At 36.0% G+C, this 12,852-nt stretch overlaps 4 protein-coding genes across 6 annotated transcripts; 1 reads left to right on the top strand and 3 right to left on the bottom strand.

Moving 5' to 3' along the window:
* Positions 1–156: 156 nt before the first annotated feature.
* Positions 157–6,094, bottom strand: LOC122408810 (BTB/POZ domain-containing protein KCTD3). Of its 3 annotated transcripts, XM_043415865.1 has the most exons (12): positions 5,885–6,094; positions 5,525–5,745; positions 5,018–5,331; positions 4,771–4,935; positions 4,409–4,597; positions 3,778–4,251; positions 3,571–3,687; positions 2,398–2,418; positions 1,735–1,874; positions 1,477–1,663; positions 1,118–1,396; positions 157–802 (listed from the first exon to the last, which is right to left on the bottom strand). In XM_043415865.1, the coding sequence occupies exons 2-12, from the start codon at positions 5,584–5,586 to the stop codon at positions 597–599; spliced, it is 2,154 nt and encodes a 717-aa protein (XP_043271800.1). In that variant the 5' UTR covers positions 5,587–5,745; positions 5,885–6,094; the 3' UTR covers positions 157–596. The 3 variants fall into 3 exon arrangements, with proteins under 3 accessions (XP_043271800.1, XP_043271801.1, XP_043271802.1); XM_043415866.1 differs by lacking the exons at positions 2,398–2,418; positions 5,885–6,094 and adding an exon at positions 3,039–3,044 and having other exon boundaries at positions 5,525–5,730; XM_043415867.1 differs by lacking the exons at positions 2,398–2,418; positions 5,885–6,094 and having other exon boundaries at positions 5,525–5,730.
* mRpS10 (mitochondrial ribosomal protein S10) lies at positions 5,843–7,793 on the top strand. The gene is made up of 6 exons (XM_043415876.1): positions 5,843–5,940; positions 6,221–6,368; positions 6,455–6,559; positions 6,987–7,117; positions 7,223–7,424; positions 7,651–7,793. The coding sequence occupies exons 2-6, from the start codon at positions 6,354–6,356 to the stop codon at positions 7,696–7,698; spliced, it is 501 nt and encodes a 166-aa protein (XP_043271811.1). The 5' UTR covers positions 5,843–5,940; positions 6,221–6,353; the 3' UTR covers positions 7,699–7,793.
* On the bottom strand, positions 7,622–8,861 carry LOC122408817 (uncharacterized). Its single transcript, XM_043415875.1, has 2 exons — positions 8,726–8,861; positions 7,622–8,369 (listed from the first exon to the last, which is right to left on the bottom strand). The coding sequence occupies exons 1-2, from the start codon at positions 8,829–8,831 to the stop codon at positions 7,957–7,959; spliced, it is 519 nt and encodes a 172-aa protein (XP_043271810.1). The 5' UTR covers positions 8,832–8,861; the 3' UTR covers positions 7,622–7,956.
* On the bottom strand, positions 8,774–12,151 carry LOC122408812 (beta-1,3-glucan-binding protein-like). The gene is made up of 8 exons (XM_043415869.1): positions 11,925–12,151; positions 11,439–11,663; positions 10,993–11,177; positions 10,582–10,718; positions 10,337–10,503; positions 9,779–10,164; positions 9,614–9,715; positions 8,774–9,497 (listed from the first exon to the last, which is right to left on the bottom strand). The coding sequence occupies exons 1-8, from the start codon at positions 12,049–12,051 to the stop codon at positions 9,384–9,386; spliced, it is 1,443 nt and encodes a 480-aa protein (XP_043271804.1). The 5' UTR covers positions 12,052–12,151; the 3' UTR covers positions 8,774–9,383.
* Positions 12,152–12,852: the final 701 nt, after the last annotated feature.

Here is a 12,852-nt window from a genome sequence, read left to right as displayed (position 1 = left end):
CAGGGACGAGCGACGTTTTTTATCGATTTTATCATTCTTTTGGATACTATTATAATTAATTTGCAAACTACAAACAAGTGCAGTGAAACCATTACTAAGTAGAAAATAAAACAGACATAACGACTATCATCCAGTGAATTGAACCATTGCAGTCTGTTTGACATGACAATATTTGTGTTCTATTTTTATTTTATAATAAAACATTATGTACAAATCTTGAAATCAGAGATTTCAACGAATGTTTACATCGATTTTCTTATTTTTATCACAGAGAGACAGAGCGATAAACCAGTCACAACGATTATTTTTACGTTTTTTCGAACATTAAAACATTTTCATATCGCACAAACGTAACAAAATACGAGTAATCCGTAAAATTCATTGTCGAGATTTGCCTCCTGCAATTCAATTATGAAAAAATTCATTGTGTATACAATTAGGCTGATTCGTCATTATTTATACTAAAACGAATCTAACAGACGAATCAGCTAAGAAATTTCCATTCGCGCACGATCTACGTTTATTCATTCCACCACGATTCAACAATCATTCGCTCCTTTTATCATGACAGTCTTTGATCTCTTGGGAAAAATGTTCTATAGTTGGCTAGAGTTCGGGCTAGACTCGGAGTTTTGGGATTGATTGAGAAACAAAACGTTGCTCGCTTTGAGCCTTGGTCCAGTTGCAACGAGTGATGGACACGGGCTTAAACACGGTGTCGAACAATGACTGTTGCTCAAATCACATTGGTCCAATAATTTCCAAAGCTCCTCCGGCGTTGGCCCACCGGCCACGTTTTTCGCTGTAATTCGACCATCGATTAATAATCCATTAGTATTTTTTATTTTACGTTTTATTCGTATTCGAAACAGAATTAAGCAGTCGCACAAGTATTTCAAACGTAATTCCTTACTGAAGCAAAGTAAATATTTAATTCCCTGTAAAACATGGAATAGCAATTTTATATAAATTTACTCGACAATTTACTGTAATAGTATTATTTCAATGGCGCGTTAGGCTGACTGAGATACGAAAAATTGCAAAAAAGCGTCATAAAAATATTTCTGCACTGCTTGAATGAAATGCTGCTTTGGAGAATATAAAAATGGAGCTTTACCCTGAGCCGAGTCGAAGGAAGGATCGAGAGCAGTTGTTAAATCCCACATTTGAATGGTACCGTTGGAATGTCCAGTAAAAATAAATCTCCTTGGTCTGGAGCCCATTCTGCTAGATCCTTCGCACTCGTGAACGCAAAATGAAGTTATAATACTACCATCGACAGATTGTATGACGCAAACCCTTTTGCCATTCGAGGCCAATCGAACAAACAATTGATCGGTTTCGGGCACGACTTTTTGCACGAAAACTTGTTCGTCATCTTGTTCACCGAAAGGTCCTACGAATGAAAATCGTCATTATCATATCCATTAGCATCATGGTAAATATGAATGAATAAGATATTCATTTTTATTTTACCGAAATCGTTGCCCGCTGGGTAACTGATACACGAATCGACAGAATCCAGAGACACAATTTTGAAACTTGCTTCGGGCGTCGAGCCTGGCTGCGTAGAAATCATCCCCCTGAACCTCGTCACGGCCCAGCTTCTTACATGATTATATTCCGAGCAAACCGAAACCAAATATTTTTCGGACAGAGTTACCTGGAAACCAGTCGTAAAATGTTTAAGGTGGCGCAATGAATGACGATGGTCAAAAAACAAAAGTATTTTACCTTCGTAACACTGCTTTGGTGAACGGTAAAAGTCTGAAATAGTTGAGGTCCATGACCAGCAGTTTCCGGATGCTGTACAATCACACGTACGCTTCCGGATTTCGTGCCATAAGCGATTTCGATCCAATTGCCACAGAGACCTGTGAGAAGGGATAAAATATCTTCCGGTAACGATATAATCATTGAAAAGAGACCAGAAATAACAATCGATAAAGAAAAAAAAAACGAAAAACCGAAAGAAACGTGTATGCGTGAACATATGAGACAAAAACTTGAAATACCACACGCGACGAGTTGAAAAATCTGTGCAAAATATTTGTTTCCGTATGTGATAAGTGCATCGACTATGTTTTCGGAGTTAAAATTAAACTAGTTCTAAGGTTAAAAATTATGATTGAATGATTGAATGAAAAAATCGATAGAATTAATTACAATATTCAACATGGACAATAAAACATGCTCCAAGGGGGATGAATGAAACACAATTTTATGAGGTACACACTGTACGACATGCAAATGATCAAGTGGAGGAATCATTCTCGCACAATAATAATAGCTTAATTATATTTTCCGTGAAAATTGAAAATTTACTTAAATTTTTGTACCACTTTTTCTTTTCTTTTACTTTTTAATTTTTTATTTGAATTTTTCATTTTCCATTACCTTCCCTCCCCCTCTCAGATGCTGGCATGGAACATAATACTATGTGAATAAGGAGAGCAAGCTGGAAAGCTCTGACCTCAAATAAAAACCGCTACGTCGATATTAGCGCAGATTAATTTGGAGGAAAGAAAGAAAAAAAAAAACAATTGTAAAACGCTAGTATCGTCCGTGCGGTTGAAAAAAATGTGGACTGATCGGAATCACGCAACTTACGATCTGCACAAGTACAACTGGACGCATTAGGACAGCAAGGGTTTTGAGCCAATGAACGAAGTCTTGCAAGATAACAATAAAAAATTAATTCATAAAAATTGAAAAACATATTTGATGAACGAATGAAACACGTATTAGATAATACGATGAGACAAATGATAGCGTACATGGAGGGTCATTAAGTAAAAATATGAAATGTTTATAAATTACGAACAAGGTGAATCAACTCGATTTAAATGATAATTTATGTGGATTATTATTATTATGTTTATGATAAAAATGGTAAATATGCCAGGTTTACTACAACTCCACGTACATTGATGGAAATATGTTTATATGCGGGAGATGCAATTTTTTTTATTGTGGCAAATAAAATGCAATAGTAGTGTGACTCCTTCGACTTTACTGCGATTTTGACCCATACTTGCCTTGCGCTACGTTTCCAGTTGTACGGTACGAAATCATGTGGCAAAGGAAAACGTACTCGGTGAGTTAACGTACAATATTTGGAAGAAAAAAAAATAATATACGATGAAATTGGTCTATTTTTTCATGTATTCACTTTCTTCACTATTAATGACTTATTGTAAATTTTATCGAGTGAGTTTCGATGTATTTGATTAATATTTTGCAGCAAAATAAAAATTGTCTTTAGTAGACATTTTTTTTATAAAATATGAAAATTCATGATAATTTTAGGCAAGATTTTGTCGTCAGAACTATTTTGCTACAACTGTACATACATGGAAACTCGCGAAGGTTCACGTACACGATAATAACCAAACTTTAGCACGAGAAATTTATAAACGAGAACACATTTCTCGAGAGTTTGCAAAAACGAAACGTTTTTGAAAGAAAGGTACAATTTTGTTAATTATTCTAAACCAAATGTGTACGTAAGTCCTTAATCGCGATTAGCCGATAGAGCCCACAAATTATAATGAAATTTTAGAAGCTTACTTGTTTTCGGTGTCAAATAGACCGAAATGGCGGTGATCGGGTCGAGGCTCGGATCTCTGTACAACTCCGTAACTAGTAAATCGTTATCTTTCATGCGTAACGGAAACTTTTGCATGTCTGGAAAAGAAAATAAAGCGGAGAAAAATGAGGCGTGAAAAAAAAATAGAAATAGAGCGTAGGAGAGAGGATTAAATAAATTCTAAGTACCGATATAATAAATAGAGCCGTTGTTGCAACCGAGCAATAAAAAAGAGCCAGCGGTATCGAACGAAGAGATCGGTACGACGTCCTGAATTTGCCAATGTTGAGACATCGCGTGCCAAACACCAATTTTACCGGTTGAAGAAAGTGCGACCAATTGGCTACCGATGAAAAACAAATATTCGACGCGTACGTTCAGATTGAACGTGCCAATATTCGCCTTAATACCATCCTCCGAAACGCTCCATAATCGCACTTGACTCGCATACGAAATCGCTACCATTTTCCCTTCAGCACCGCTGCCCATTTTTGCATTTATCGCTACTCTCTCTATTATTGATTCGATATGTGGACTCGTGAATGCATGTTGCCAACCGGATGAGTCTTTTAAACGATAACACGTTATGAAGTGAGCGTACGCTATTACTATCCAATTGTGGTGAGCCTTTATTATGTGTACTCGCAGTGGATCGTACCAGCCTGAAAATGTTCATTATTTTTTTGTATTACAAACTCTGACCATTAGTTCGTATCTGATATTAGTTCTTTCGAACTAATGAAGAACAACGTCTTTGAGTTGAAAGCCAAGGAATCTAATTTCTATACAATATTGGAAAGTTACGTCAGTTTGACATACCTTGTTGCGGTCCAAAAATCAGGCCAATGTCATTCTTGAACATTTTGTTCATATCTGCGGAACTGTTTCGTACATGTCTCAGATCCAAAGATGAGTTTCTCGAATGTGACAAACCCCTCTGAGAAATTCGATAATCGAGTGATGAATTTCGACCATGAGAAGAAGTTGATGCTTTTGGGTTCCGCTGACCTGCGAATGCCGAGTTACACCGAATGTATTAATGAAATTGATAAAGTTCTTTTTTCTTCTCGAAAGCCAGTTTTTTGATTATCTGTTCGTTTTTTCATGTACTCTGACAGATCTAAATACATAATTGAATTATTTGTTACTTGTAAACCTATAGTTTCCACTATTATTTTTACCATTGGTATTATTAGATTGATTGGAAGGTCCTACAGTTTGAGAATTTCCATATGAAGTACTGGGGGTTTCAGTTCTAGAAAAGCTCTGTGTCCCAACAAGTCGTCCATGGACTGAAACGTCACTGACATTGGGAGTAACTGCTGGAGGCTCGTGCAACGGAATGCCTGATTATGAGTACGAGAGAATAGATTCAATATAGATTAATCAGCCCCAAAATCCAAGCTCAAAGTACAAATTGTGACTCACATGGTGGCGGTAAATAACCATAGAACAAAACGTCTCCACAAGAAGACTGCGACAGATCCTCGCATAGCATCAGTCTTTTTACCAGAGGAGTTATTCCATAATACTCAGCTTCGTGCCTTAAAGCACGTATATCCATATTTTTCAGATCGATGTCTCGTGTACGCAAATAGTTAAGAATAATTGCAAATATTTTTGGATCTCTGTCAATGAAAAGCGCCCCATTTTCATCTCTCCGTGACGTCATTCTATTGCTGAGCAATGCAGTGAAAAATGAGTCTGGTATCCATGTCAGAGTTTGACAAGATGTTGAGAATCTACATTCATAAATAATAAATATTATTTAATAATTTTTTAACAAAAACAAATGGTACAACCAAAGAATATGTTTTTTTATGCAAATCTCCTATGTAAACTAAGATGGTTTGAAAGTTGAAGTAAAAAGATGCTATAGGAAAATGATGAATGTACTTTTGTTGTAAAATTTTATTCAATTTTTTTTGTACTTGCCTTGTCCCCCCAACATTAAGATGAACTATATCACCCATGTTGAAAGATTGTAAAACAGCCATTATCAGACATGAATCACCGAAACATCACCGCTTTGACAGTTCATTGTTTTATCCGACCGAAAGCAACCCGAAAGCCGATGATTTTTTATTTCTATGACCAAGCTAACATACCGAGTGTTTGTTAACTCATGGAATATATTCTTTCCGTACCCTTGTACCCTGATAAGAAAATTGACTTTAAAAATAATCCTCAGATATTTTTTTACAACAAACAACACTCTGGAGATCTCGCTGAAGCCCTGAGGCTTTTATTTTTTACGGAATGCTTATTCACACGTCGACATTTTGTAAACCCTACACCAATGCACTGTGGTCGAATCCCGTCAGAGAGGGTCCTGATTGATGTAGTGCGACGTAATTAATTAATTTATTTATAAGCATAGCAATAGCAAATCCAATTGTAATGAAATTATAACGAGTGTCATGCCGTAAAATGAAGTAGACGAGTAGACGATTGATTTTCTTTGCGATGACATATAATTATAACCTCAAAGCAATACTGCGCTCGAATGGCTCGAATGTATAATCGAAAATATCGACGAGTATATCGATTACAGAAAACTCGAATATCGAACGAATAACAAGTAATGATGAACTCCCCGGCAGTAAAGTAAAACGTAACCTATAATTCCAGGTTGGGCTTGGGTCGCGTTGACACAGTCTTGTTATAATTTATCATTTCCAATCCACTCTTGAGTGTCTTTAAGGAAACCTTGAACGCATCACTTGTTAAAACATTTCTGGTGAAAATTATTGTGTGTACAAAAATGTTTCTATCAAAGGTATGAATTCAAAGGATCGATGAGCATTAATCGGTGCTGTACACAATTTCATAATATAAAAATGTTTTTCTTTAAAAAAAAAACAGGGATATTTACTCACGAACGGTATGACAAAGTTATTGTCATCAAACTTGGGACCTCTGAGATTTTCGTCTGCTGTCACATATGCTCTTCAAAAACCAGTAGAAAAGGTATTTCGAATTTTCAGAAATTTCTCCTGAACATTATATGGAAATTTTCTAATGATACTCACACTCGAGAAACCTAACTTCGATTCAAAATACACAATCACAAGCGATTTAAAACTATTACTATTTGAAAGTAATTTATTTTTGTAAAATATTTAAAAAATCAATCTCTTCCAAGAGTAAAATAAAAGTTATATCATTTGTTTAGCTTATTTTATTTGATAATGATCAATACTCACCAAAATGTATAATGAAATCAATGGTCACAATTGTCTTGTTATCTTGAGTTTCCAGAGACAATGGAAATACTACCTGAAAGAATCATAATAATTAAAGTCTCTGCTTCTCCATCCGATTCATTCCAAATCTTCTGTTCTCTGTGAATATCTACCGAAGCTTTTTTCACTAATTTAATGGTTGATTTTTCTAGCCGCCACAGCTTGATAAGCTTTACAGCCAAATCAATATGGAACTAAGAGGCAACGAGCAAGCAGTATTGACAAGTTATGGGCAATTTGTAGGAATGGCTGCTGCACATTTAGGTATCAATTTAGTGAGAAAGTAAGTTTTTGTTATTTAATTGCATATTGTCATTGGCATATATTTGTATATTCTAGAAATAAATCATTCTAATCCTTCTTAACATTTTGGATGATAACTATACAGCTATGCTGTAAAAAAACCTGTGAAAGAACGCTGGACACTTCTCAAATGTGTACACATCTACAAAAAACATCGAGTTCAGTACGAAACAAGAACATATTTCCGGCACATAGACGTGATCAATCTTACCGGATCAACAGCTGACACATTTCTTGAATATCTCCAGAGAAATTTACCTGAAGGAGTTGCCATGAAAGTCACCAAGGTAATTTTTCATTGATGCTTTCCAAAACAATTTGAGACTACATAGATATTATGAAAAATTCTCCTTCTCATGAACCAATGAAAAAGAATATTTGAAAAAAATTCAGTTCTAAATGGCCCTTCAAACGTGAAATTGACTTGGAGAAAATTTCGAAAAATCACAGAAACGAATGAATCAATTGCACAAATGTCAAAAACTAATTCGGTATTTGATTTATTGATTACAGGTGGAAATACAAAGGTTACCGGAAGCCGTGAAGGCGTCCAGCTCATGAGTCCGAAATTTATTTTACGATTTAGCATTTTCCAAGAACTTATGGATTAACATAACAACGTGAACTCGTTCAATAAACTGTACATACAATATAAACACGATATTGAAATTTTTTTCCAATTGAACGTCAACATTCTAGTGAACCGTTTCGCTTTTACGAAAATTTATCGTATCCTTTTGTTGTGTAATTTTACGTAAAGTCCTCAAAGGTCTCGATATTACTCCGATTTTAATAACTCATAGAAAAGAAAAAAATTGGTCACGCCGATTGGATCAAAATGATCGAGGCTTCAGTTTTATCACTTTTGTTACCGAATCGGGAATTTCGAACTTCCGGTAAGTGATCATTTCTCACAAACAATTGAGGTCCATCGTTACGACCTTTTCGCTGTAGCGATAGAGTCGTTAAGGGGGTATCGGCGATCATTACTCTCGCCGGACGTCCTCTCATCACGCTACGTTGCTGAATAAATTTTCTTCGAGACCATTCTTGCATTTTCTCGTCCGCAAATTTGATGCGGTCTCGTTTCAACGGTGATTGTGTCACCTCTAACGTTGCTGTCCGACCACGAGGACGCTCCGAAGCTGCTGGCAATTTTTGTACCGGCGTGTCAATATTACGTCTGCTCAATTCAACACTCGACATACAACTCCTTAGAACGTAATCATTTTCTATAAAACGAATGAAAAAAGGTAATTCTCACAATTCTTATCTTCTCAATAATTCGATTGATTATTTCGGTTCTCTATCGATAGCTTTTTCTATAACTCTATTGAACTCTTCGAAATTTACAAATGTCATTCTAGAATTTTGTAAAAAATCGTAAAAAATTTCACCAAAAACTTTGGTGGAATTTAATATATCATGAATATTTAAAAAATACAATTCATTTAGTTATTTCATGGCACTCAATAATTATAAATAAAATAATGAGTACGAAATCGATGCAGATGATAAAAAATGTTGAAAATTGAAAAAAAATGATGTTTGTTGTAGCAAAGAATTAGTAAAAATTGTACAAACTTACTGGGCGAGTCGCGTTCTGAAGCATCCGAAGAAAAATTTGCAACGTGAATTCCGATTAACACAATGATGACGAATAATTTATTATCAATATTTTGTTTATGATACATATTCACTTTCGTTACAGGCGATTTAAGAAGAAAATTGTAAAACGAGGAAGGACAGACGTTTAGCTTAGAGGACAGACTGGCGTTTACTGTACTGAGAAAAGGGAAAACGAAATGTTGAGAAAGAGGATGAAATTTCGAGTTGGATGTTGCATTTGGATTTACAAGGTCAAGGTCTCGAGGAGCAAGGTGAACGCGCCCGTGAACAACTTTTTTCTGTGGATAAAGGACCGAAGTATTTCAGCCGGGGATTCCTGATGAGGATAAAACGACGTCTATAAGCTTTGTCCTCGCATCATTCCTGCGGAGCCTTCGCGAAACGAAGACAAAAAAACACACACAATGAAAGGAGAAAGAGATAAATCATCATAAGGCAGCTCATTCTACTCGAAGGATCTCAAAACCGGTTCTACCAAGTGGCACGTTAATATAAAAATGAATAAAACTTCACAAAAGCCATCCAACACTCGCGTCTTTCCACAATTCACAATATACACGATAATAGACAACGTTTATCGATCACTCTTTTTAACTGATCAATATAACTGTCGAACTTCAAACTGTCCAGACTCGTATGTAGTCCAGTTTAAAGTGCGAATCTCTGACCTCGTTTCTCATTCCCCAGCTCGGCATCCATGTGTCCTTGGCCCGCCAAAAGTTTAACATTGCCTGAAACGATTCAACGGATCGACCCTTTCAATACATTTCAATTAAAAACTCACCATTTCTTATCAGTTTTCAAACATTTTACAATTCGATTATACGATGAATCATTTTTTTTCTACCTTTGCCTCGATATTTCTCCAAGGTTTTACATTCCTTCCGCTCACAATCTCATCGGGAAAAACACGAATTCCACCGATCCCCAAACCGACTGTGATGTAAAACTGAAAAATTCATCATTACAGAAGTGAATCGATACAGTTTTTAAAAAATAGAAGAAAAAATACCTCGTTGTCGAAAGGAGTCATGCTGTTATTCGTTGGCTCAGAACGTCCTTCGTAATGATTAGATTTTGACCATTGCCCTGGCTCGATTCTTCCGATTTCTTCGCCATCGACCTCAAATCGAAAACCCTCATCATTCCAAGTCGTTGTGTAGACATGAAAATCCTCGTTCCACGTACCCGATGATCGTTTCTTCATGACTTTTTGCTCGCGTACATTTTCGCTCGGTCCTACTCGCAAACCAAACTCTAGCGATGTTGAACCGTATTGTGTATTTTCCGATTCCGAAATTTTCGTTAAATACTCGTTTCCTCGGACCAAACCCAAAATCACTCGGCCACTCAAATATCCTGTCCCATGAATTTGCTGCTTTGGCTGTAACCAAAGTTCTGTGAAAAAAATTCTGTGAATAAATTATCTGCATTTTCGAGCCTTGGGAAATAATGTCCGTTCAATCGATCGCCTTGAACTCGATTTTTCATTTTTCATTTTTCATTTTGTTTCAGCTACGTACGAAGATCGGATTTATTGGATGGAATATCGTCTTTTGAAGGAGAATACCTGGATAAAGCCAATCACCCGCAGGAAACTTGGCTCGTATTTCGATTTTTCCGTAACGAAAGTGAAAGGATTTTTTCGTTGTAAGCCGAGCTGATATTATGGGTGGTAGAATACTGGAGCCAATGGCACGTCGATTACATTCTAAAGGCACTGACCCGGTGCAAGATCTTGAAAGAAAATTGACATGATAAAATGATAAAATGGTATTGAAACAAAAAATTAATGATAATTCAAGGTTGACTTACTCCGAGAGATCCAAGCGGCCGTAAAAGGTCGTATTGTAACCGTAAACCTCGTCCAAAATAAGTGGACCAATCGACATTGTCCCGTTTTCAAATTTTAAACTGTTAGGCAATTCTCGATAAATGCAAAATTCGTAATCCTGTAACGTGAAATGGTGAATTTGAAAATTTGTGATAAATTCAGCAAAATTAATATATAATTTGCAATCGATTTTGGGAATGAAATTCAACTTTTGGGAACGATGCAACTCGAAGTATTCAAGTGAATGAAAGTTATAGAAATATTACAAAACGAGGACTGCTTAAGGTTTGCGTATTGAGAAAGACTATTGCTTATATACAGAAAGACTGCTCGAATATTTGATTATTAATTATTGAAATGATCTATAATGTTCTACGGTGAATAAAATTTACCGGATCTAAAGGAATGATTATTTCCCGTGAAAAAGATGATTTTCCCTTGGGCGGATACCCGTCGGAATCAATGTCAACGTCGAAATTTTCTTCGAATATCAAATGATCTCGACAGCTTTCTGTTTTACCGCGAACACTAGTAACGCTTTTTTCACAGTTGGTCGTTCCGCCCGCTGATGCATCACCTATACGGAATTATTGAAAAACCAATTCAATTCTGCGGACTCAACATTTTTCTCTCACCTATAAAATTGTGAGAGGCCGAATTTCCGCGGAGCTTTAATTTTCTGTCAAATTCCAAATTTGCTTTTTACTGCGGTTTCAAAGATAATTCAAAAATCAAAAGAAAATAAAAGTTTCTGTTAGTTTTTCATGAAATCGTATGAAAAATTAGAAACGATCGAAGGTCATTTTTTGAAATATTACAACAAAAGCTGTTCGACTACCGTCAAGGGTTTCGAGATCGAGTCTCTTGTGCGATGAGCCATTTACTTGAACATAAATCCAATAGTGCAAAATATCTCCTTTACGCAATGCAACATTATTGTCATCGAACGACCACCAATTGTTTCGCGGGTTGATCACTTCACCGACGATGGCGCCCGCGTCGCCTATCTCTATCGGTTTATTGACGTTTGCGTGCAACGCGAAAAATTGCACACCCGGTTCATCTGCAATTAATCAGAGATCAGAGCCGATTGACTCGCCATGGTGCGATAATTAATGAGTCGATAAACGAGATTTACGTCATTCGAAGTATTGCGTGAATATATATAATGATAACAGTGATATCAGCACTTTGTAACAAAACTTCATTGTTTTATTTGTTCAATTGAACTCTTGAACTATTTGTACTATTGAACGATTATGTGTTCAATAATTTCGCCAGGAATTTTAATCTCCGCATTAATGGATTTATATTAAAAAATTACCACGTATGGATACTCGAATCCCTCCAAGTCGTAATCGTTCGAATTTCGGCGTTGGAATTTCGTATGAGAAAACTGATATTGCTGTTGAAAAAAAAATTACTGTCGTGCTTATTGAGGGGCCGAACATGATGAAAAACAAAATTATTTTTGAAAAAATTCACTATGACTTCGGACAACTTTTATTACTTTAATTGTGCTTCTCAAACAAGTTTCGCCGATCAACTGCCGCGAATCTGCAGGGATTAAGAGCTTTTTGTTAAATTATATCATCATCTTGTGATTGCGGGGATTTCCCGCGTGTTTCGACGTTGTTTAGTGGCTTCGTGAGTCATCGTGAGCCGGAAGTGTTAATTAAAAAACAACCAATGAATTCTTACCACCATGAAATCGTAGGGCATTTAAGCAAATTCAAGAATTAGATAAAAAGGAATAACAGCTGAATTTTTGTTTATGGTACTTTCCACATACTCAAAAATTCATTATAGTTTTGATTTTTACAACTCCATATGCAAAATCTTATGAGTTACAAACTCTTCTCGTCTAAAAAAAAAATCCAAAAACTATATGCTCCGAAATACAAAAAAAAATCAACTTTGTTTTCAACAAGTTGATCCATCGCAGTTGCGCGAGTGCGAAAGAGCATATAGTTACACGTTTTATTCGGACATCCTTTTGTTGAGAAAATAAAAGTTGCCCCTTGTTTTCTGATAACATGAGAATATGGTGTTTTCAGATGTTTTTTTTTCCAAATATCAAGCCATACTCGAAATAAACTAGCCTATGTGAACAGGATTTTTACCGACCACAGATATGACAGCGTTCGTTTATTTTTGAGAAAGTCATTGAATCCGAACCCGCTGTAGGATAGGTAGAATTAGCTTAGCAAATGTCATGGGTAACTCTTTTGTGTCAACTTCCCCACCTCCTA

This window comes from Venturia canescens, chromosome 4 (assembly GCF_019457755.1).
Source record: "Venturia canescens isolate UGA chromosome 4, ASM1945775v1, whole genome shotgun sequence".
NCBI lineage: Eukaryota > Metazoa > Arthropoda > Insecta > Hymenoptera > Ichneumonidae > Venturia > Venturia canescens.
This window is presented reverse-complemented; position numbering and strand designations above follow the sequence as displayed.